Genomic DNA, 25,477 nt, shown 5'->3' on the forward strand with positions numbered 1-25,477 from the left:
CACTCGCTTTGGAATGGAAACATTGACCAACTGTCTTGTTTGTAATACAATGGTGCACCTGTATATGCTACAGTTATAATGTGCTGATGTCAACCTCATCTTTCTATGTTGAAAAATCAATAAAAACAGTATTTAAAAAAAAAATTAGACAATACTAATAATTGGCACTACGTGTTTTAGCAGTGTTGTCTATGGCAGGGTATTCTGGCATTTTGTAGCTACAAGTAGCTCGCTGTGTAAGTGTCCTTAAAATACACAAGTAACTTTCATTCCTTTAACAGATGATGCTCACCGTCACCCAGCTGATCTGTGCACCCAGGTCTCTAAAGTACAGGGTGGCTGTTGTACCCACTGGTAAGTTCTGTAGGATGTCTTCGTCCTTTAGCGACCTGCCCTCTGTGAGGGTCAAACAAGAACATGGAAACCTGTAATACTGGCCACACAGACACTAAACAAACACACCCACAAAAGGTAATGTGCGAAACAAAATGTGGTAATAAACAGTCAAACACAGGTTGTTGCTGCAAAAGTTGAGGTACTTTTATTTTGAACACGACATGTTTCGAGCAAGAGCTCTTTCTCAAGTGTTACCAGATACAAAACCCACACACACTATTAACTAATAAGCTCCACCTCTAATTAGTGGTGAAACTGCCAAAAGGCCACCCGCACCCGCACTGTGTGATGAAACAACCTGGACACTGCAAGGGGAATACATTTTTTCTGCCTAGCTAGTTTAAACGTCTGGATAGAAGTCAACAGTAAAAGTCCATAAATTGTCAGATCCCAGGCATAGTCCATCATTGTCCAAAAGGCTTCTAAAAAGAAAACCCCGGCATTGCACATAGCCTGCCAAGAGTTGCTGGTTGCTTCACATAAGAATAAATCTTATATTAAATCATACAATGACTTTCAAGCATTATTGTTGATATTTTTTACATTGTATCTTCTGTAGTATATTCAACTAATTTCTTTTCAAGTATATTTTTAAGACAGCCATACTATCTGGGGAAAAATACATAAATTATGTATACACAGTATATGGTTCAAAAAAAACTACTGATACCCCAATAGTCATTTAGACCTTCTGGGTGTAAGCTGTTCAGCCTATTTATCCATTTCAACTCCTGCTGTAGTAGTAATCTATTCAAGTTCCCTCCTCTTTGTGGCCTCCTTACTACTTCCAGCATTTGCCATTTCAATTGTGTTTGACTATGCTTCAGTGTGAAGAAATGGCGTGAAACTGAAGTATCTGTTTGGGTGCCAGATTTAAAATTGTGAATATCGGTCTATTCGTTTTTTAACAGGTTATGAAGTCCAACATAAACCAACCGGTACACAACACCTGAGGTTTCACATGTTGCATAGGTATTAAGTTGTATCTTTTTACCATCGAGTGATGACAACTTCCCCTTTAATAACAGAAGAGCAACATATACATTCAAGGCAATGAAAGGTACCTTTCTTAGGTTGTTCCTGAAGCATTGATAGGGGTTTATCATCCTTCCGTGGCTCTGCTGGGCATCATTTATCCCTTAGTATTTGCCCTCTGGCATAGCAGAACATAGGAACATCGGTACATAGATGCTTTAGGATCTTATGTTATATAAAGGGCCAGAATCTTTTAATTATTTTTGCTATCTGGCTACTTGCATGCGTGTACCTACTTACAAAAGGGATTCTTAGATTCTCCTTTTGTTTAGTTTTCTGTGAAAGTAACATTTCTCTTGGTATCATACCCACTTCTTTCTCTGTTTTCATTAAATCATTTACTTTATAGCCCTTTTCCTTAAATCCTTTAGTAAGCGGCCCGACCGATTCCCAAACTTTGTCATCATCAGAGGCTATTCTGCTCACTCTTAAAAATTGCCCCTTAGGGGCAGTATACCTGCTGTAATACACATGGGGTTGTGCAAGCTAGAGGAATGTAGCAAGCTATTACGGTCTGTTACTTTTCAATACAGCTCAGTTGCAACATTTACTTCCTTAAATATTCACATCCAGGAAATTCAATGTATCAACTGATATTTTAGTAGTAAATTATCTGTAGGATGTTTTCATTAGCTTCTCATTAGTTTTGTGTACCATTTCGAGAAATACAGACACATCACCCTTCCAGATAACCAAGATATGGTCCATATATCGAACATAGAGAGCCATATATTTTCTCTCAAGTTTGTGGACGAATAAGTTGGCAAAAGACAGAGCGACTGGCGCCCCAATTGAGGTACCTTGGCACTGCCAGTAATATTTGCCCTGGAATCTGAAATAATTACGTTTTAAAACCAGCGTAAGGCAGTCTATTAGGAAATATACCATATTGGGTGAAAGGTTGGTGTCTAGTAAACATTCTTCAATGCACTTTATTCCCTCATCTTGAGGTATAAAGACTCACAATATCAATGCTGCATAAACTACAGTCTGTACCCAGGGGTCTTACCTTAGTGTCCTTAAGACAACAAGGGATATTGCCCACTATGGTTTGGAGGAAGTGGCTACATATTTAGATAAAGGTTCATGCACAGAGCTAATCGCTGAGACAATTGGTTGACCAGGGGGGTTGGTCAAGGATTTGTGTACTTTTGGTAAGAGGTACAGGACCAGTACACAAGTATGATCAAATGTTAAAAACTCTTTAGTATCCTGTGAAATAAGGCCATTTTGAAAGGCTTCTGTAACCATAAGTAGAATTTATTTTTGGATCTCAAAAACCGGATCCTTGTTAATCACCTTATAATGTCCCAATGTATTAAGTTGTCATTAAGCTTCACAGATGTACATATCCTTATCCATCAGTACAATACTTCCACCTTTGTCAGCCTTCATAAAGTGGACCTGTCAACCAGACACAAAAATCTGTTTAATAAAAGTCCTTTTCAAATTAAACATGAAATCCAATTTCTATTTTTTATTAAAGCATTCATAGCTGTTGTAAGCTCATTTAAAAATCTCAGCTGTCAATCAAATATTGTCTGGCCCTCTTCTATGCTTTAGGCATATTACTTTCACATTCCATTCAGCACTTCCTAGATGACACTGCTCTCCCCACATTCCCCTGTTCTCTTCACCATTTAATTGTGTAGCCAGGGCATGGGGATGGACATCAGGTCCCCCAATCTGGTGCACAAACAAGATTCTGAGATGATGCAAGGCTTGCCTTAATAACAGTGTCAACAAAATGGCTCCTGCCTCCTTGCTATAATTATGAATTCCCCGATGGAAGGAAACAAGATTCAAATTATTTATTTAGTGTAATGAAAGTTCATTTTGCTTGACTAATGTTACAAAATAGGATTTTGAATAAATTTTTTTGGGTGACGGGACCCTTTTAATTACTAGAGTTTTAGCATTTTGTAAATCTCGTAAAGCCACTCTTTCCTTAAAAGAACAGGTTTGGTATAAATTTATGACAGGAGGAGAGGTTGTTAATTTTCTAATTTACTACCTCTGTCAAGACAACTTTTTCGAAGGCTGATAAGGCATTGTTTTGCACTAAGGGGGTAAAAGAGCTATTTTTCTTAAACTCACTCCCTGGGGCACTCACTTCATATTCTTTCCCTTTAAAACACATTTTTAACTTTAAAGTTCTCAAAAAATGTTGAAATTCAATTTCCCAGTTTAAAATGTCTAATCCATATGAAGGGACAAAACCCAAACCTCTATTGCACTATGATTGTTCATCTGGGGACAGTACATGAGAGGAAATATAACCAAATTAGTTTGTTCCGTTGCAGGTAATCCTTTCTGGGCATAGGTATTCTTGAATTCCTTCTTGGTCCTTGCTCTAAAAAAGTTGAGCTTGTGCTTGGTTTAAAGTGGCCATCTGTTGCTTGTAGGTGCTTGCTGCTGCTGTAGAAGCATGCGTTCCTCTAGAGCAGTGATCCCCAACCAGTGGCTCGTGAGCAACATGTTGCTCTCCAACCCCTTAGATGTTGCTCCCAGTGGACTCAAAGCAGGTGAACATTTTTCAATTCCTGGCTTTGAGGCAAGTTTTGGTTGCATAAAAACCACGTTTATGGCCAAACAGAGCCTTCTGTAGGCTGCCAATCCACATAGGTAAAATGGATAGCCAGTCATATACTTATTTGGCACACTCCAGGATGTTTTTTCATTTTATGTTGCTCCCGAAATCTTTTTTTATGTGAATGTGGCTCATGGTTAAAAAAGGTTGAGGACCCCTGCTCTAGAGCATTCACCTGTGCTTCCAGACGAGGTATCAGCCGGATCAGTAGAGAGGTCTCTGGAGCTCACTGTCTCTGGTCCGCAGCCATCTGCCTGCTTGCTGTGTAGAGCTCCCATGGTGCTGTACTCTTGGCCGGTATTCCTTCCTAGCATGTTGGTGGCTCCTCCTGCAACGTGTAGACTCTTTCGTGTAAGTAATCTTGCGCGTCTCTCAAATTCTTGTTTGTGCACCAGAATGGGTGACATCTAGTAAGTGCTGAATGGAAAGTGAAAGTAATTGCATGCCCAGCCCCTATGCCTAAGGCATAGAGGAGGAGCAGGCAATATTTGATGGACAGCTGATATTTTAAATGAATTTAAACAGCTATGCTTTATTAAAAAAATAATTTGGATTTCATGTTTAATTTGAAAAGGACTTTTATTATACAGCTTTTTATGTCTGAGTGACAGGTCCGCTTAAAGGATTTCTCCTTTTTCCGCAAAGGTCACTGCCTCGAGCCATTCCTTTACTTGCGATCACCTGTTCCTTCAAGCCGGAAAACTCAGCGCCGATCGATACAAGTTTATCTTGCAGATGCTCAATGGTAAGTCCCATCAAGTCAAGGCTGCGCTTGTTGCAGATCTCTTGCCAATGCTGGATAAGGATGGGATCTTCGACACAAGGTTGGGCTGTAGATCTAATCTTAACCCGCGAGGTATCCGTTTTGCTTTCACATACTGGGCTAATGAAGTAATATGCAGGTTCACATTAATTTCCTTATTCTGTGCACACAACAGTTCCTTTGAAACAACTCTTACACAGGGGGTTCCACTTTAGGATAGATACTACTACAGCAGGAGTCGAAATGGATAACTAGGCTAAACAGCTTACACCCAGAGGGTCTAAACGCCTATTGTAGTATCAATAGTTTTTTTATGAACTATATACTGTGTATACATAATTATGTATTTTTCTACTTTTTTTTTTTTACGTATTTTGTCTTAAAAATATACTTGAAAAGAAATCAATTGAATATACTACAGAATGGTAAGATACAAAGTAAAAAAATATCATCAATAATGCTTGAAAGTCATTGCATGATTTAATACAAGATCATCATCATCATCATCATCATCATCATTTATTTATATAGCGCTGTCAAGATACGCAGTGCTTTACTGCAGTTATAGCAAACAGGGAATAAATGGTGGATAACAGACAAGGATTACAGAGTACAATAGGGTTAGAAGGACCTAGAGATTAGAGTTTACAAACTAAAAGGTTAGGGTACAATTGAGACATTAGGATTGTATAAACACTTTGTCATTTTTGATAAAGCAATGATTAATTAAGGTACATTGAATAAGCCTCTTTAAACAGATGGGTCTTTAAGGAGCGCTTGAAAGTTTGGAAGGAAGGAGAAAGTCTGACAGCTTGTGGCATAGAGTTCCAGAGAAAAGCAGAAGCCCGAGAGAAGTCTTGTAGACGAGAATGGGCAGAAGTGACCAGAGGAGAAGTGAGGCGAAGATCAGAAGCAGAGCGTAGGTTTCGTGAAGGAGTGTATTTGGAGATTAGAGATGAAATATAGGGAGGGGTTTCATTATTAAGGGCCTTGAATGTGAGTGTAAGTAATTTGAATTTGATTCTAGAAGAGATTGGGAGCCAGTGAAGGGACATACATATGGGAGCAGCTGATGTTGAGCGGTGAGCTAGATGAATGAGTCTAGCGGCCGCGTTTAGAACAGATTGGAGTTGTGAAAGGTGACTTGTTGGAATACCTGGGAGGAGTAAGTTGCAGTAATCAAGGCGGGAGATGATGAGAGACTGAATCAGTGTTTTAGTTGATTCTGAACTGAGATATGGTCGTATTCGAGCAATGTTGCGCAGTTGAATACGGCAAGATTTTGCAAGTGTTTGAATGTGTGGTGAAAAAGACAGATGAGAGTCTAAGATGACTCCTAGGCAGCGTGCCTGTGTGGTGGAATGAAAGGTGGTGTTGTTTACGGTGAGTGATATCTGAGGGACAGGGGAAGAAGATCTTGGAGGAAATATGATGAGTTCTGTTTTAGAAAGGTTCAGTTTCAGGTGGCGCTGTGACATCCAGGAGGAGACAGCAGAGAGACAGTCTGTGACTTGGGAAAGGACAGAATTAGAAAGATCAGGAGTAGACAAGTAGAGTTGGGTGTCATCAGCATAAAGGTGATACTGAAGTCCAAATGACTGAATGAGTTTTCCTAGTGAAGTTGTATAGAGCGAGAACAGCAGGGGGCCAAGAACAGAGCCTTGAGGAACTCCAACAGAGAGTGGGAAAGTAGTAGAAGTAGAGTTAGAGAAGGAAACTTTAAAGGAACGGTCAGACAGATAAGAAGTAAACCGTGAAAGAGCAGTGTCACAAATGCCAGATGAGTGTAGAATGTCTAGGAGGAGTGTGTGGTCAACTGTGTCAAAGGCTGCAGAGAGATCTAGAAGGATTAGAATGGAATAATGACCTTTAGACTTTGCCAATAGAAGATCATTGGTTACTTTGGTGAGTGCAGTTTCAGTTGAGTGTGATGGGCGGAAGCCAGATTGCAAGGGGTCGAGGAGGGAGTTGTGAGTGAGATGCTTGATCAGGCGTTTGTAAACAAGCCTTTCTAGTAATTTGGATGCGAATGGAAGAAGGGAGACCGGTCGATAGTTAGTGGGAGAGCTGGGATCAAGGGAAGGTTTTTTGAGGATAGGAGTGATTAGTGCTTGTTTGTATAATGATGGAAAGGTACCAGTAGAGAGTGAAAGATTGAATAGGTGGGTAAGTGCAGGAGAGAGTGTATCAGAGATTGGGTGGAGAAGGCGAGAGGGTATGGGGTCAAGGGAGCAGGTGGTGGGTTTTGAGCTGGCTAGACGTTTGCTAACTTCATCTAGAGTTGCAGGGGTGAAGGAGTGCAAAGTAGATGTGAGTGGACTGCACGTTGGTCTGAGATTGTTGTCGGACGGTATGCTCAGCCTAATGTGATCGATTTTTTCATTAAAGAAATGAGCAAGGTCTTGGGCGGTAACATTGATAGGTGGAGGAGGTGGAGGAGGGCATAGGAGTGAGTTAAATGTGGCAAACAGCTGCTGTGGTTTGGAGGACATAGTAGATATTAGATAAGAGAAGTATTGTTCTTTGGCTAATGATAGAGCTCGGTTATAGCAGGAGAGCATGAATCTGAAGTGGATGAAGTCAGGATCAGTTCGTGACTTTCTCCACCGTCGCTCAGCTGATCTACTACATCTTCTGAGGTACCGTGTTACACTAGTGTGCCAGGGTTGGGGTTTAGCTGGCCGGCTGTGACGGGTGGTAGAAGGTGCAAGGGAGTCGAGTGCTGTTGAAAGGGCATCGTTGTAGAGAGAAGCTGCCATATTGGGACAGGAGAGAGTATTAATATGAGATATGGATTGTGCTGATACTGTTGATAATTGTTGTGATTCAAAGGCATTAAGGTTTCTATATGTGTGGGTAGAGAGAGATGGTTGTGAAGGTGCAGGTGAAAGCAGTATCTGAAAGGAGAGTAGATGATGGTCAGACAGAGGGTAGGGAGAGTTAATTAAGTTGGATGGGCAGCATGAGTGGCAGAATATAAGGTCAAGAGCATGACCCTCGGTGTGGGTAGGTGAGTCGGTCCACTGAGAGAGACCAAAAGAAGCTGTTAGAGAGAGAAGTTTAGAGGTGGCAGCAGAAGCAGAGTTCTCAATGGGGATGTTGAAGTCCCCTAAAATGAGAGAAGGTGTCTCACTGGAGAGAAAGTATGGAAGCCAGGCAGCAAAGTGATCCAAGAAGGTGGAGTAGGGTCCTGGGGGGCGATATATGACAGCAACACGCAGAGAGATTGAAGAAAACAAACGTATGCTGTGGACTTCAAAAGAAGTGAAGGAGAGAGAAGTCGGTGTAGTTAGATTTTGAAACCTACATTTGGGGGAGAGAAGAAATCCCACCCCACCGCCATGACGGCCATCCGGTCTAGGAGTGTGAGTAAGTGAGAAGCCTCCATAGCAGAGGGCAGCAGGTGAAGCAGTGTCTGAGGGGGAGAGCCATGTTTCAGTGATTGCAAGAAGGTGAAGGGATTTAGCTATAAAGAGGTCATGGACTGCTGTGAGTTTATTGCAGATTGACCGTGCGTTCCAGAGGGCACATGAGAAAGGCAGGGAGGGTGCTGGTTTTATGTGAATTAGGTTTGCAAGATTAGAAGTGCGTAAAGACTGAGAGACTGGAAAAGACCTTGTTGAATGCCTGAGAGTAGGAATAAGTGAGGGTACAAATGAGTGAGTTGGACCAGGGTTTGGGGAGATATCCCCAGCTGCAAGTAACAGTAATAATGAGAGTGAGACAAGGTGTGACCTAGATTTGACAGTGCGAGCAGTGTATTGTTTGATGGGATGAGAGGGGATAATAGATTTAACAATACAAGATAGTGTGCTTAGATTGAGAGAGGGTGATGGGAGCAGTGAAGAGGAGATTTCAATTTCAGGATAGTTTGATGGATGTTGGAGTGCAGAGGATATATGCAGAAGTATAGAGGAGAGAGAGAAAAAGAAGGCAATCAGATTTATTCTTATGTGAAGCAACCAGAGCTCTTGGCAGGCTATGTGCAATGCCGGGGGTTTTCTTTTTAGATCAATTAGAGAAGACTTTTGGACAATGATGGACTATGTCTGGGATCTGACTGTTCTACTTAAACAATTTATGGACTTTTACTGTTGACATTTATCCACACGTTTAAACTGGCTAGGCAGAAAAAATGTATTCCCCTTGCAGTGGCCAAGTTGTTTCATCATGCAGTGGGGGTGGGCATGGCCTTTGGCAATTTCACCACTGATTAGGGGTGGAGCTTATTGATTAATAGTGTGTGCGGGTTTTGCATCTGGTAACACTTGAGAAAGAGCTCTTTCTCGAAACATGTCGTGTTCAAAATAAAAGCACCTCAACTTTTGCAGCAACAAACTGCGTTTGACCATTTATTACCACATTTTGTTTCGCTAATTAATAGCTTCATTGGAAGCAGTGGTTAATAGGTCTAAGGAATTGAATCCACACTTTGTACTGTTTTGAAGCAAAAGGTAATTTCTTCAGCTTTTCTAACCTCCTCAGTCAGTTATACAATTATAACTGGTTTAGATGAGGAGTATTCATGTGCCCAAACAGAGAGCTAGAATCCTATTAATGGAAGCAGGCAGAACAAATTATCATGTATCCCAATATTCAACACCAACTTTCATGCATAAGATTTCAGCCAACTAAAGACACCTGGGACCATGGGCTGCTTGCGATCCTAGCCTACAGTTGATTTCAAATCACCTAATGACCAACTTTCCATGAACATTATAACATTCCAGTATTCTCTTCAAAATAGGAGCTGTGGTTTTCGTATAGGTGGTGGTTTGTTTGCTATTTTGGAGTAAACTTTTCTTACCACCTCAGCTAAAATCTGTTAAATGCAAAATGCTAAATAATTTTCATTCAAATTAGTCTATTTCTGACCCAAGAACACAGTTGACTTAATAGTGCAAGGGCCTAAACCTCTACATCCTGTGTGTGGTCAATAACGCCTGGTCAATTAACCCAAAATTCCTTATTTTTTTCACCCAATTATTAAAGTCCAGTAATACATTAAAGATGAAAAAGTAAATTAAGTGTTCTGTCCCCACCCATATCATTCTTCTAGAGAGAGACCAAGAGTACTTACTGGGATCTAGCCGCAGAGATTGCCGGGCAGGGTACCACTGAGGATCTGGGGGACAAGAAGAGGTATTATAAGGACGACCGTCAACGGCATGAAGCTAAAGTGACTCAACATCAGGCAAAGTTTTTGCTTAAAGGAATTCTGTCAATTTTTATGGTGTCATTTTTATTTCTAATTTACACTGCAGATAATTTACTCTACCATATCAAATTTAATTCCTGAACCAATAAGTGTATTTTTTTTAGTAGTAATATTGGTGTGTGTAGGCACCATCTCATGTAATTTTGCCTGGTCATGTGCTTTCAAAAAGAGCCAGCACTGTAGGGTGGAACTGCTTTCTGAAAGGCTATTGTTTCTCCAACTCAATGTAACTGAAGGTGTTGCAGTGGGACCTGGAGTTTTACTATTGTTGTTCTTAAGTGCCTTTTTGTGATATGTACTAGCTGGAGCCACGTCGTCTCGTCTCACTGTGTATTCATATACTGCTGAGATGACAATAAAGTTTACTTTGACTTAGATCTACCAGGGAGCTGTTATCTTGTGCCTGGCACCCCCACTTTCCTCATCCCTCCTTTTCACTTGGAATTTTGGGGTACTCTTCTCACCCTCCAGGTCAATCTCAATATCCTCCTCTAGGGATTCCCATTCCCCCTCTTGACTCAAAACCTCCTCCCCACTCTCTTTTCCCTCTTTCTGTTCCGTTTTCCCCCCAAGGCCCTAGCCTTCCTCTCTCTTTTCTTTCTCCCTCAGCCAGATCTCCCCAGCTCTTACCTTCTGACAGAACAAACCTATTTCCTGTTGCTACCACTATTTTTGGGGAGGTGTCTTTTTTAATGGAGGCTTGCTTTCCCACCACTTTCCACTTCTCCTCTCTTCTTGGCTGACTGGCCCTCTGCTCACCTTTCTCCTTGGGTAACTTCTCTGCTGCCCTACCCACCACCTTACTGCATGGGGCACTGGATTCCAGCTGCACAACCTCCCTCTCTAATCCCACCACTTCAGATGTTGGAGCACCCTCCCCCACAATCTCCATTCCCTGGCCAATTTCCTCCTGTAAATTAGGGCAATCTCTAACAATGTTGTGCTAGGCATCAGGGCAAGAATGGTGGGCATGTCCTAAATTCAAGCACAAATTGCAGCGGATTTCCTGGCATTCTTTACTGGGATGCCCAGTTTCACCACAGAGGGCACACCACCACTGGGCATTTAGCTGCAAAGTGCCTGTTTGAGCCACACCTGAAACACACCCTGGGTTTACCTGGAAAGAAGCAACCCCCCCTGTCCTTACCAACAAAGAAGGAATTGTGAAGGTGTTTGGGAACATGGAAATTCATCTGCAGTTTGACCTGAACCTTCCACCCTCCTATCCAGAAACCCTCCTCATCATACAGTGGGGTAAGGGGGGACAGGACAGTGCATTGCCTCTTTAGCCAGACCATCACATCTTCAGAGGGGATACAGACTGTCTTAAACATAATGCTGACAGTCCTGGTCTCAGGGCAGGAGACAGGAATCACGCTAAACCCCTCCCACTCTGGGGCTTCTCTCTTACCCTCATATTTGCGCCAGAACTCATTCAGCTCCTGAGCCAGTTTGAAGCTCAGATCAAATTCAGTGTCTGTGACACTTACCAGCCCAAACACATCTGCAGGGGTAAAGCACAATGCGTCTTTGATGAAATTTCTGGCTACAAACCTGTGCCCCGGGAACTCACCCCTCTCCTTCACCCACTTAATTTTCACCTCATTCTTCTTCCTACAGCCTGACTCTCACCCACCTCAGAGACATTCTGCCTAAACAGTCTCTTCCCTGTCACGATGAGCGCTCGGCGCTCCCTACCTTACTCCCGGCGCGGCGGATCCAAGATGGCGGCGCCCAGGACTACACGTGGGCGCAAGGACGCCAGCGCCGGAGCGGTGACGTCACGCGCTGTGGCACCAAATTCAAACTTAAAAGGACGCCGGAAACCCGGGTTCGATGCCCGAGTATAGCTCAATATTATATTGTGTTCCTGGGTCTCCCTGCTTGCCTCTTTTTCCTGTTATTGATCTTCTGCCTGTTTCCTGACATTTGAACCTTGCTGTCTGCCATCTCGAACCCTTGCCTGGACTTGACCTCTCTATTGGATTTCCCTTGAATTGTACTTTGCCTGGACTCACTGGAAAAGGACTTCCTCCATGATCCTTACTACACCCCCCCCTGTGGGTGCCGCAGGCCCCCGCTGACATTATACTCGGGCCATGGATCCTACTGAGGAAGCTACGCCTGATGTCGGACGTGCACTCCGCGGACTGGCATCCCGCATGGAGGAATATGAAGCCCAGCAGTATCGCATAGGGCAGGCACTCGATACCCTTCTCTCTCGTGTGCCTCCAGCGCCCCCTGCTTCCCAAGCTGCTGTAAATCCTCCCATGGCGGTCGCCTCGTCCAACGCAGGTTTCTCGTCTGGTGAGCCTCGTATTCCACCTCCTCCTCGCTTCAGTGGGGACCCACAGGCCTGCAGAGGTTTCGCTACACAGTGCCAGATCCAGTTCGAGTTTCAACCCTCGCACTTCCCCAATGAACGTTCCAAGGTGGGCTATGTAATGTCTCGTTTGATGGGCAAACCGCTTGAGTGGGCAACATCTCTTTGGGAGAAGAATTCTCCACTGACTTTTGATGCTAAGGCTTTTCTTCAAGCATTTCGTACAGTGTTTGATGCCCCGGGTCGGGTCACTAATGCCCCTTCTCGTCTTCTGCAACTCCGGCAGGGAAACCGCAGTGTCAGTGACTATGCTATTGACTTTAGAACTTTGATGGCTGAGACTTCCTGGAATGACGATGCCTATAGGGCCGTATTCTATCAAGGACTGTCTATTCGCATTAAAGATGATCTTGTCTCCAGGGAGTTCCCTGACCTGCTAGAAGATCTGATTGCACTATCCATTAAGGTGGACACTCGTCTCAGAGAGCATCAAGTAGAGAAGGAGCATTGTAAAAGATTTCAACCCTTGTTGGCACCCCGCTTCCAAAGGCCTCTCTTGTATACTCCAGCTTCTCAAGCTTCTACTTCTCCTCAGGAGGAACCGATGCAAGTTGGAAGGGCTCGTCTCTCTGAACAAGAAAGGCTCCGTAGACGTACGGCTGGACTTTGTCTCTACTGTGGTGGGCAATCCCACTTAGCTGTCTCCTGTCCTGTAAAGTTGAAGAATATTCCTACTCAGAGTAAGACTGGAATTTCTTTTATCAGTAGTGTTTGTTCCAAGTCCTCTGAAAACTCTCATCAGTTTCGTGTTCCTTTGCAGATCCTGCTAACCTCCAAGTCAATTCCTGTTTCAGCCTTCCTTGATGGAGCTGCAGGGAACTTTATGGACTTGGCTTTTGCTAAAAAGATTGGAGTTCCTCTATCCTCCGTGTGTCCTCCCATACAAGTTTTCGCCATTGATGGCAGACCCCTCTCCACTGACACCATCACTCTGTCTACTGGTGAAGTATCTGTTCAGACTGGAGCACTACATCGGGAGAAGATGTCCTTCCTGATCATCCCTTGTCCCTCCACTCCGGTCGTGCTGGGTTTACCATGGCTACGACTACATAACCCTTCCATAGACTGGTCCTCCGGTCAAATCTCCCGTTGGAGTCTACATTGCCAAGGACATTGTTTAATTTCTCAGCCCATCCAACGGGTTACAGTTTCTTCAACAAACTTATCTTCCTTGCCCTCTGTCTACAGGGACTACTCCGATGTTTTCTGCAAAAAGTCAGCAGAATTCCTCCCCCCGCATCGGCAGTATGACTGCCCCATTGACCTCCTTCCTGGAACCATGCCTCCCCGTGGGCGGACTTACCCTTTGTTTCCTGCGGAGACTACTGCCATGAAGGAATATATCTCAGAGAATCTCCAGCGAGGTTTCATTCGTCCTTCCACATCCCCAGCCGGAGCTGGTTTCTTCTTCGTGGAATAGAAGGACGGTGGTCTCCACCCCTGTATTGACTATAGGGGTCTCAATAACATAACTGTCAAGAACAGATACCCCTTACCCCTTATTTCTGAACTTTTCGACCAGCTTAATAAGGCCAAGGTTTTCTCCAAGTTGGATCTCCGCGGGGCTTACAACCTCATCAGGATCTGAGAGGGCAATGAGTGGAAGACAGCTTTCAATACTCGTGACGGGCATTACGAGTACCTCGTGATGCCCTTCGGCCTCTGCAACGCCCCTGCCGTCTTCCAGGAGTTCGTTAATGATGTCTTTCGGGACCTCCTGGGGAAGTCGGTTGTTGTGTATCTGGATGACATCCTCATCTTCTCTCAAGATTTGGAAACCCATCGCTCCCAAGTCAAAGAGGCTCTTTCTCGTCTTAGGGAGAATTCCCTCTTCGCCAAGCTGGAGAAGTGTACCTTCGAAGTTCCTAAGATCTCCTTCCTTGGCTACATCATTTTGTCTGAGGGCTTCGAGATGGATCCTGCCAAGGTATCAGCTATCCAGAAATGGCCACTCCCCCAGAGTACCAAGGCGATCCAGAGGTTCATAGGCTTTGCGAACTATTACCGCCAATTCATTAAAGGCTTTTCTTCCCGCATTGCTCCTATCCTCTCCATCATCTGCAAAGGAGGGAAGCCCAATTGTTGGCCTCCTGTGGCTCTTGAAGCCTTTCAGTCCCTGAAGGATGCCTTCATTTCTGCCTCAGTTCTTCTGCACCCTGAGCCCCACCTACCCTTCTTCATTGAAGTTGATGCCTCTGATGTCGGGGCAGGTGCTATCTTTTCCCAGAGACATTCTGCAGATGGTAAGCTCCATCCGTGTGCATACTTCTCCAAGAAGTTTTCCTCCGCCGAGCAGAATTACGACATTGGGAATCGTGAGCTTCTGGCTATCAAACTCGCCCTCGTGGAATGGCGTCATCTCTTGGAGGGTGCACCCCCGTCAGACGAGATGGTCTCTCTTCTTCTCTCGTTTCAATTTTGTCCTGACGTATCGTCCTGGGACCAAGAACCGGAAGGCAGATGCCCTGTCTCGAAGTTTCTTCCCAGAGGACCGCCTTCCTATAGAGCAAGATCCTATCATCCCTCCATCCAGGATCATCGCTGCTGTATTACCCCAATTCGCTGAACAAATCATGTCTTGCCAGTCTGCCGCTCCTCCAGATACCCCCATTGGAATGGCGTTTGTGTCCCCTGAGTTACGCCTTCCCATCCTCCAGCAGACTCATAGCTTCAAACAAGCCGGTCACCCTGGTTCAGAAAAGACTCTTGAGCTCCTTCGGCGCCTAGTTTGGTGGCCGACCATCCGCAAGGATGTCAGAGACTTTGTCGCAGCTTGTACTGTTTGTGCCACCACTAAGGCTAGCTACTCTCGACCCTGCGGTCTTCTACAACCACTACCAGTACCCTCTCGTCCATGGACTCATTTGGGTATGGACTTCATTGTGGAGTTGCCGCCCTCTTGTGGGAACACTGTCATTTGGGTGGTAATAGACCGCTTCAGCAAGATGGCACACTTCATTCCCTTAAAGAAACTCCCCTCTGCTGTGGAACTGTCTCTTCTCTTCATACAGCATATATTCCGTCTACATGGCTTCCCTGTGGAAATTGTCTCCAAGAGGGGATCCCAGTTTGTCTCCAGATTTTGGCGTTCCCTATGTAAGTCTTTGGGGGTTTCTCTTCAGTTCTCCTCTGCCTATCACCCTCAGACCAATGGGGCAGCGGAGCGAGTGAATCAAGCTCTTGAACAGTTTCTGAGAAACCATGTTTCCCTCTGCCAAGACGACTGGTCAGATCTACTCCCGTGGGCGGAATTCGCTCACAACAATGCCAATCACTCTTCTACTGGAAGATCTCCTTTACTGTCTGTATACGGTCAGCATCCTCTAGCCTTTCCTCAGGACTTTCTTCTCTCCGACGTTCCCGCTGCTGAAGATCATGCAGCTTACATGTCTGCCATCTGGACTGCCACTAAGTCTAATTTGGAGAAGAGCTCCCTGGTGCACAAGACCTTTGCTGGTCGTAGGAGAAAGCCTTCCCCTCCATACAAGGTTGGTGATAAAGTCTGGCTTTCTTCTAGGAATATCCGCCTGAAGGTTCCATCTCCTAAATTGGGTCCTAAATTTGTGGGTCCTTTCTCCATCTCTGAGGTGATCAATCCTGTGGCTGTCCGTCTGCAACTACCTCCTGAGATGCGGATTCCCAGCGTGTTCCATGTTTCCTTGTTGAAACCTGTGGTGTCCAATCACTTCTCCTCTGGTCAGTCCCCTCCTTCTGCCATCCTCGTGGACGGCCAGCAAGAGTACGAAGTCGAGAAGATTCTGGATTCTAGACTCTCCAGGGGATCTCTCCAGTACCTCATCCAATGGAAGGGCTTTGGTCCTGAGGAATGCTCCTGGGAGAAGGACTCGGATGTGCATGCTCCCCGCCTTGTGAATATCTTTCATAGTCAGTTTCCCCAGAAGCCTCGTCCTGGTGGTCCGGTGGCCCCCCGTGGGGGAGGGGGTACTGTCACGATGAGCGCTCGGCGCTCCCTACCTTACTCCCGGCGCGGCGGATCCAAGATGGCGGCGCCCAGGACTACACGTGGGCGCAAGGACGCTGGCGCTGTGACGTCACGCGCTGTGGCGCCAAATTCAAACTTAAAAGGACGCCGGAAACCCGGGTTCGATGCCTGAGTATAGCTCAATATTATATTGTGTTCCTGGGTCTCCCTGCTTGCCTGTTTTTCCTGTTATTGATCTTCTGCCTGTTTCCTGACATTTGAACCTTGCTGCCTGCCATCTCGAACCCTTGCCTGGACTTGACCTCTCTATTGGATTTCCCTTGAATTGTACTTTGCCTGGACTCACTGGAAAAGGACTTCCTCCTTGATCCTTACTACACCCCCCCTGTGGGTGCCGCAGGCCCCCGCTGACATTCCCATCCCAAACACCTCTCCTTCCTTGTGCCCCTTCACTCTCACTATTTACAGGAGGATTCCCTGCACCCTGTGTGACACTGCTTTCACCAGTCATGTTCTCTATTACTGCAGCGTCACATACAGTTTTATTAGTCAGGGGTGCAGCTATGTTAGTACTCCCTGCAGCCTTGTCACACTGCACACTCGCACCTGACACACTGGCACTGGGCAAACTCACTGCACTAGGCATGCTCACACCAGCCACATTCCCAGCATTATATTGGCATTAGTATTGGCATTGGTGCTGGGCACTGAAACAGTCTCTGGGACCCGGGAATCCACACACAAAGACCCACATTGCCACCCCTAGGAATCAGTCTCTTCAGAAAAAAAAAGTCTTTAACTTTTTCTGTTCATTTTCCTCCATTTCCTGGAATCTCTTGTGATTATCACAAACCTCTTACCAGGGCTGTATAACTGCCAGAACCCTGTTAATGTTATTATCAATACCCTCTAGTTCAGGGCTGTCCAACTGGCGGCCCGCGGGCCGCGACCCCCCCCCTCATGTGGCCCTTCACATCAAAGTCTGCCTGCTGTGTCCTCTTACCATATGTAAACTTTAAAAATTATCACTACAGACATTAACTGGCCCCTGCATTGTCTAAACCTCAAATTCAGACTAATCCCCTGCATTGTTCACACCTCTGATCCCCCTGTATTGTTCACACTTGTGACACCTCTATTGTTCACTCCCCTAAAGGCCTGTAGTGTTCACACCTGAGACCCAGACTGAAACTGCCACATTGTTCACACTTTATACAAAATGCTAATGGAGCACCAGCACTGTGTCACTGTATGTAGTACATATTAGACTGGTCCTGATTCCTGTCTCCTGCTCTGTTCTGCCTTCCCTATGCTCCCTGTGTGTGTCATACTTTGGTATTTGTTCTGGGGGTTTGTTAGCAATTGAAAATTATTGTAAGTGGCCCCTAAAGTGTTTAATCACATGCTGGGGTACTGTATTATACACAGGGGAGGAGGAGGCATATGGATTTAAGGGTATGTCTTAATATGACTTAGTTTTTTTTCACATATGAGTGGCATCCTTGCCAGGGCAGACACAAGGTAGTTCGGCACCCTAGGCAAGAGCTTCAATCAGTGCCCCCTTGTCCTGCATTACCATTTCCCTCCTTACCATGATAGTTTTTAAATAAAGAGAGCAAGAAAGTGTACAACACTTTTTCATTTATATTACTGCCCCCTGTACCTGTACCAGCAAGCTCAGCAGCCATCCATCATACAGCCCTCCTGCAGCCATCATATTGCCCCCAATCTTTACCTGTGTCAGTAGCAGCCAAAAATAAATCTGATCACATCATATTGCCCCCAAGTATTTATGTACCTGTGCCAGCGCCCAGCAGCAACAGCAAACATATGGGCCCCAAATCTGTACCTGGCTGTGCCAGCAGGAAGCTTCACACTTTACAGTAATAGAAAGAATGTCTTGAGTTCAGTGCAACTGTGCAAGGCTGAGAGCAGCGAGAGACACACCAAGCAGCCCCCAGCTCTCTGCCTCTCTCCCAGTGATGTCATTGACGCGTGTATGCACATCGCGGTGCACAGCACAGAAGGAGCTATTACTTGCCGGCAAGAGGGAGAAGGGGGAAGGAGATGGATTCCACCCAACTGGGTGACCGTGATAACTGAAACAAATTGTTAAATAAACGCTTGAAAAAAGTGCGCCCCTCAATGATGGCGCCCTAGACAGCCGCCTACTCGGCCTACCCCTAGTTCCGGCCCTGATCCCTGCAGTGAGCACCAACCATTTGGTTTTTCGGTGTGCTATTAATATGGACATGGGTGTGGTTTAAAGTGGGTGTGGTCTAAAAACAGGGAGTGGCTAACACTGGCTTCTGTTATCGGCCGTCCACCATGTAGATTAGAAAAATTCCAGCCCTCAGTACCATAGAAGTTGGACAGCACTGCTCTAAATCATTAGTCATGAAAACTATTTTTCTTACAGTTTTAGATCTCTCAGTCCCTTTAAGACCACTCAGTCCAGCCACCATGTTACTAATGCCCCCCTCCAAAATATTCCTTTTCTCTTCCATGACTTTAATGTCACTCAGGGCCCTGATTATTTGGCTGTGACTGGGCCCAGCTGAGCCCACAGTCTCTGGTTTTCCAGCTTTATTTCCAGCAGCCTGCTCTCCCCCATGATCACACGGGTGTATTGTGAATACCTGGGCCATTGCAGCAGCAGCAGGATTGGGCTTCTTCTCTCAGCACCTCCTCAGCCACCTCCATAGCCACACAACATACAGTCTCAGCACTCTCCATGGCTTCTTCACAGCCTGCAGCACTTCCTTCCTGGCTCCCAGCATGACTTACAGCAGCTTCCTTGCTTGCCTCTGAACTGCAACTCTCAGCAGCAGAACTGCCACTTCCAACAGCAGAACTGCAACTCTGTGCAGCAACTTGGGCTTGTACATCCAGGGTATTCACTTGCTTGGGAAACTCCATAACAGATGGAACACTGCAAGTAGAGGTACTTTCTCCTTCCTTGCTGTCACCTGAAAATTTTCAACTGCTGTCTTCTTCTTAGACCCCAAGCGGGTCCTCACTCCTTGGCCAGCAATGGAGGCATTTGTGGGGGAAAAGCAGTTTGCAGGGAAAAAATAAATAAATGCTCCCCAGACCCAAAATGGGCCTGGGAGAACCTCACAACCTGGAGCTCTGACCAATGCAGATATTAGGGAGCTGCTATCTGGTTACCTTCCCATTGTTTAGTTGTTAGGCTGCTGTGGGGGGGGGTGATATTACTGCATATAACTTGCAGTACAGCAGTAAAGAGTGACTGAAATGTATGAGTGCACAAGTCACATGACTCCTGGCTTCAAAATTAAATATAAAAAAAATCAGTTTGCTCTTTTAATAAAAGGATTTCAGTGCAGAAGTCTGCTGGAGAAGTACAATTAACAGATGCATTTTGAAAAAAACATGTTTTCCCCTTTTAAATAGAAACCCTATTACACAGAATATGCATTATTCCCCACCCATACAGATACCTACGGGATTTGGTGAACATGTTCTTTATATCTGCTATGGTGGCATGGGGCTCCACCTAAATGGCAAAGACACAAATGGTTAGAAATAACATATACAGACCTGCCTGGGGTGCAATGGTCACCCCACAACAATCTGAAAAGCTCCAATATCTTAGCTTTCAGCTTATACTTACCATTTTGTATTTAATATAGATATTACTGTATTTTGTGTTTCATAGGTTTATACAGAAGGATATTCACCAGTTAGTAGACCCCGTTGTAATACCACCCATGTAATACACAGCATGTATCCCATATCATACTTCATATCTCTGAGCTATAATTCTTTTACTAATTGTATCTGCGTCTCTGTATTACATACCAAACTAACACTCCCAACATCCTGACACAAACAATACTGTTGTATTAGTTAATTAGTGTAGCACAATACGGCATTTATTTCTTTGAAGGGGTCCAAATGTTTTTTCCAATGTACATTATACATTATAGGCCCTATTCTGCATGTGTTACCCCTGTAACACACACCTGCAGCCTATCGAATACATGATAGCTAGGGCCATGTAACTTAGAGCCAACGAAAAATATTGATGCCTGTGCAGTCTGTCTCAAACAAGCCATCCATGTGTAATCTAAATATGCTTAATGGCTTAAAAGCACAGTACAACAAATGTGCTCTCTTTTTTATATTAAAAAAAAAAATGGAGCGAATGGGTGCTTGATTAAGTTTCCATGTAAGCAAACATTTTCAGCGGTGTTCAGAATCTCCCACATTCATAAAGAGTTATTGTCATTTTCCATGACAACTCCTTCCCAACCCAACCAAATGCACCCTCAACCTACTTTATCTCTGCTCACCTTGTCCAAAAAGCACAGCTTCTCCCTCGTTTTGGCATCCAGGATCTCCACCTCAAAATAAACAGTAGCACGTTTAGCTTTTTTCGCAGGTTTAGCAGGAGGGCGCTTGGTGACCACTGGGACCTCCACAGGGGATTTGGGAGGCTGCTGCATTTCTGAGACCATCATATCCATGGCTACAAGTTTCACCTAATGTTCTCCACTAGAAACTCTTCTACACTCTGTCCAGGTATCCCCCAAACACAGTTCCTTGTTCCCTCTAGTTTATGAAGTTCTACCCTATGCTCTTTACTGCATCACCAGCAGTCTCATACAAACTCTAACTCTTCTTTTCCAGTCCGGTCAACAAAGCAGACCTTATACAGTAATCTCCTACCCACAATTTTAGGTGATGCTCCAAAATTCAAGTTCCTTTGTGGATTCTGTTTTTTTGTACCTCTATTCTTCCTGCACTTTCATCACACAATCCCTCTCACTCTCCACCAACATCCCAGGCTCACTCAATCTCACGTTAACTCTCACTTTCCTCGTTGGAGTCACAGCCTGTCTTGGTATCCAGATGGAACATGAAACAGGGCTCTAAATTTATCACTCACTAGGCTTTTTCACATCTGTCAGGTTTCAGCACTTGACTACTGAGACTCACACTGCCCGAGACCCCACATGCTGCCAAGTTCCGCACCCTCTGTGAACGAGACTAATGAGTTTCACACACAGTTACACTCCTGCACTCTGCCCGGGGACTGTAAAATATACCCTTTTATGCAGTAGGACTAAACTTTAGGTGGCTATCCTTTGTCTCTTGTTCCTCTGCAACCCTTTCAACCTTCTTGTTTATTTCTCACTTCTTAATGTATCTCTACACCTCTGTGGCTGTCTCTTGGTATTCATTGGTCTCAGCAAATATCTGGGCTCAGTCCCAGCACTCTATATATAGACAGCTCCCCTCTCCATCTCTTCCAGCACAGTAAAGGCAAGACCCCTGGGATAGAACGTGCAACATACACCCCATGCAAGAGGCAACTTCCATGAAAACACATACAGTGGCAAAAAAAAGAGCAAATGTGAGTATATTAAGTGTGCATCATCCGTTCACTAAACTTCTAACAACTGCATAGAGCTTTCTCCATACCAACTTGCTACATTCACCTTTTCACAATTTCAATTACCCAACACCATTTTGCAAAGAGTGCTACACAGGTATACAATGTATTCCCAGTGAACTCACCTTTGACACTCCCAGTTCAAATGTAATTTTTTTTGCAGTGAAAAAGATGCCCAATTATTCCTTATTTCTTGTTTAGGCTTGAGAGTGCATCTAGCACAGTGGATGGGGTTTACTATATACAGGGAAATGCTTTAGTCCCACTCATCATTAAAAAAAATTAGGGATGCACCGAATTTGGTTCAGGATTCGGCCTTTTTCAGCAGGATTCGGCCAAATCCTTCTGCCCAGCTGAAACGAATCCAAATATGAAAATTAGGGTGGGAAAGGAAATTACGTGACTTTTTGTCACAAAACAAGGAAGTAAAAAATGTTTTCCCCTTCCCACCCCTAATTAGCATATGCAAATTAGGGTTCGGATTCGGTATTCTGAATCTTTCGCGAAGGATTCGGGGGTTCAGCCAAATCCAAAATAGTGGATTCGGTGCATCCCTAAGAAAAAATGGAAGTTTGGTTTTTGAAATATTTGATTTCTTTTCTGATACTTTACAGGTTTTACATGGGGTTGCTAACCCTGGCAGACCACTAATTATTGCTCTGGGAGGCTACAGTTTTATTGTTACTTTTTATCTTGCTGTCCAGGCCTCTCCTATTCATGTCGCACACTCTCATTCAAACCACCACCTGCGGGTAATATAATAAACATTGCAAAGGTGTCTACTGGTCAATTCACCCACAGAAACCAATCAGAAAGCAGCATTTAATAGTCAAAGGCTGATTAGGGAAAGGCTGGTTCTTTTTTGTTTATACAGAGCTCATTGTCCCAATTTAAACAAATCATCCTGTTTGCAGGGGGGGGGAGAACAGGGAAAACAACTTTCTATTATAGGAAAATGTAAAAGTGTATATAGGTGTACTCTATCCCTTTTAAGCGAAAAATTCTGACACTCGCATTCATATTGCACAGCGTGTATAAAACCAAAAGACCCGTTTCTGGATCGTACTGTCGAGAGATTATTCCAGTAGCTGGGCCAACAGATCAAGGGCCCACTAGCCACTTGTAAACTGCACACAATAAGCACTAATTTATAAATGTTCAAATTTCACTGCAATTCAATTTTTTTGGGCTAAGACTCCCAAACAACTTCAAATTAAGTACAGTTATAGAATCTGTTATCCGGAAACCCGTTATCCAGAAAGCTCCAAATAGACAGGCCGTCTCCCATAGACTCCATTTTATCCAAATAATCCAAATTTCTAAAAACAATTTCCTTTTTCTCTGTAATAATAAAACAGTAGCTTGTACTTGACCCAAACGAAGATATAATTAATCCTTATTGGAAGCAAAACCAGCCTATTTGGTTTATTTTTGGATTTTCTAGTAGACTTAAGGTATGAAGATCCAAATTATGGAAAGATCAGTTATCTGTAAAGTCCCAGGTCCCGAGCATTCTGGATAACAGGTCCCATACCTGTATTTGTTATGCTAAAAAGAAATTTGAGTGTAAAAAACGACATCTAAAAGCTTGTGAGGTCATGTTGAAGTCAGTTGGAACTGTCCTTGGCAAAATTTTAACTGAGTTTTTTGACATTTTTTTTTGATTTTGTGAACTCATAAATTTCAGGTATTCACATTTTTTCCATGATTTTATTCAATCAGGTTTTTTTATATTCTGATTGATTAATAAGTAAGCAAACATTCAAGTTTTGTTTTGCTTTTTAAATGAGAGTTTATTTAAATCAAAAATGACAAATATTTGAATTTTGATATAGGCTGTAAATATGTGTATCACTTTGTCCTGTAAGTGACTAAATGATACAGCATCAACTGTTCGGCCGAATCCAAAATAGTGGAATCGGTGCATCGCTAGATTTTACTGAGGGGCCCAGTAGTTTCTAGTGATCAGTAACGTAACTAGAGGGGGCGGGCCCTGGTGCGTGACACGCAGCCGGGCCCCCCGCCGTACGCAATTTTTGGACTGCATTTTAGTGGCACGCGGGCTGCTGGGGGGCCCTGAGGGGGTGCAGGCCCTGGCTAGTGATGTCACTGCTGCAGGGGCTCATTTATTAACACTGGGCAAATTTGCCCATGGGCAGTTACCCATAGCAACCAATCAGTGAATAGCTTTTTAAAGCCAGCTGCAAGTAGAACAATGAATGCAGCAATTTGATTGGTTGCCATGAGTTACTGCCCATGGGCAAATTTGCCCAGTTTTGATAAATGACTGTCTCTCACATTTGGGGCAGGTTAACAGTGAGCGTGCGTGCAACAAATTTCTGACACAGAAGGGCTTAATCATAAAGCACTGACACTTAGCCAGAGGCTTTACACTCTGACACAATGGGCCATTTATGCCACAGTAACAAAACAGGGGTATGAAGCTGCTGCCCCTGAACTGACATCACGTGATACACCCACCCAATTGCCTAGCGACAATAATACAATTATCCCAACTGTAGAATAAAGAATGCTGTCAGTGTCGGAGAGCTGATTACAAGTGCCTGTCAGTCACAGGCTCAGTATTTATAGCTGTCACTCGGAGTCACTCCCTTTTCCCAGCAAGCGAACCTGTATCTCAATTACAGCCAGCGATCACCACATGCTTCTGTCACTCATCTGCTCAGCGGTATCTGCGCATTCGCTTTACGGATGATATTGACTCTCCCGGCTTCCATACACTGCAGTCAATTATGGCCTCATTCTGTGTAACCTCAGACATCAGCGACTGTACCAATCCCAGCAGTCCCCGGGTGGTAAAGATGGTCGTACTGGGTTTTCTATCACTCTCTCTAACTGCACGCAGCCGCCCCCTTACCTCGTGGTGTTTCATGATTCCGCAGAAGCTTCTCTTCTACCTGCCTCCAAACTGTACAGGGAAACAGAATGAAACACAGAGCATACGACCAATCAGCGCCCACATAGGAAAAACTGGTGTTTCAGTGGCGCTGAACAACCCATGAACGCGATGGAGCGTTTTGATAGGAAGAAGTGGGTTTAAAGGTGCAAAGGGTGAATAACAACGATGTGCACGGCTTGACTGATGTCCAATCCGGCTAATTGTGGAGAATAGTCTGATCAGGCGCAAATGTAGCCAATAGGCTCACGTTGTTTGTCTGGTGGCGGTGCTTGCGTTGCTAGGCATCCTATTTAGGCTATATGCGGAGATCTCTTGTGCTGATAATAAGGGAATGCTGCTTGCTGGAGGGTCCTGCTGGGCAGCCTTACAAAGCAGGGGGTGGGGTGTAGCCAATAAATGGTTAATGGAGCATAATCATCCCGGAGCCTGGTTTAGCGGCTCAGAATAATCTGGGGAGGCTTTAAAGTGGCCTCAGTATAACGGGCTTCCTGTGTTTAACTCATAGAAAGTATTGCACGGATTGTTTAAATTTTTCGAGTGTTTGGATGCCTATGGTATGGGGGAGCATACCTCCCCCATAGGCCTCCATAACGGATTTTTTTTTTTTTCGAATGTTTGGAGGCCTATGGGGGAGCATACCTCCCAACATTTGGAAAATAGAGGGACAGAAATATTTGCCACAAGTAGTGCAGTGAAAATTGTTTAGACCACACCTCTTAAAGACCGCTGCTCATCAATACTTCTATAAAATAAGCCTGATTATACCATTTAACCATGTTTAATTTGATTGCTTTCTTTTTCTCTCCT

General features: G+C 44.4%; 1 protein-coding gene across 4 annotated transcripts in view; it reads right to left on the reverse strand.

Moving 5' to 3' along the window:
* The window catches only part of tecr.S (trans-2,3-enoyl-CoA reductase S homeolog), a 71,454-nt gene extending 46,501 nt beyond the window's left edge, over positions 1-24,953 (reverse strand). Inside the window, exons 1-5 of one of the 4 annotated variants that reach the window (NM_001092264.1) lie at positions 24,629-24,710; positions 20,648-20,698; positions 19,797-19,848; positions 9,865-9,909; positions 293-396 (exon numbers count right to left, since the gene is read on the reverse strand). In NM_001092264.1, the coding sequence (NP_001085733.1) occupies positions 293-396; positions 9,865-9,909; positions 19,797-19,848; positions 20,648-20,698; positions 24,629-24,643 (267 nt within the window). In that variant the 5' untranslated portion in view covers positions 24,644-24,710. Of the gene's footprint in view, positions 1-292; positions 397-9,864; positions 9,910-19,796; positions 19,849-20,647; positions 22,072-24,381; positions 24,583-24,628 lie in introns of those variants that run through there. The other 3 variants (XM_041587621.1, XM_041587620.1, XM_041587619.1) reach the window with 3 other exon arrangements.
* Positions 24,954-25,477: the final 524 nt, after the last annotated feature.

The sequence above is a fragment of the Xenopus laevis genome, chromosome 3S, assembly GCF_017654675.1.
Source record: "Xenopus laevis strain J_2021 chromosome 3S, Xenopus_laevis_v10.1, whole genome shotgun sequence".
NCBI classification, from domain to species: domain Eukaryota; kingdom Metazoa; phylum Chordata; class Amphibia; order Anura; family Pipidae; genus Xenopus; species Xenopus laevis.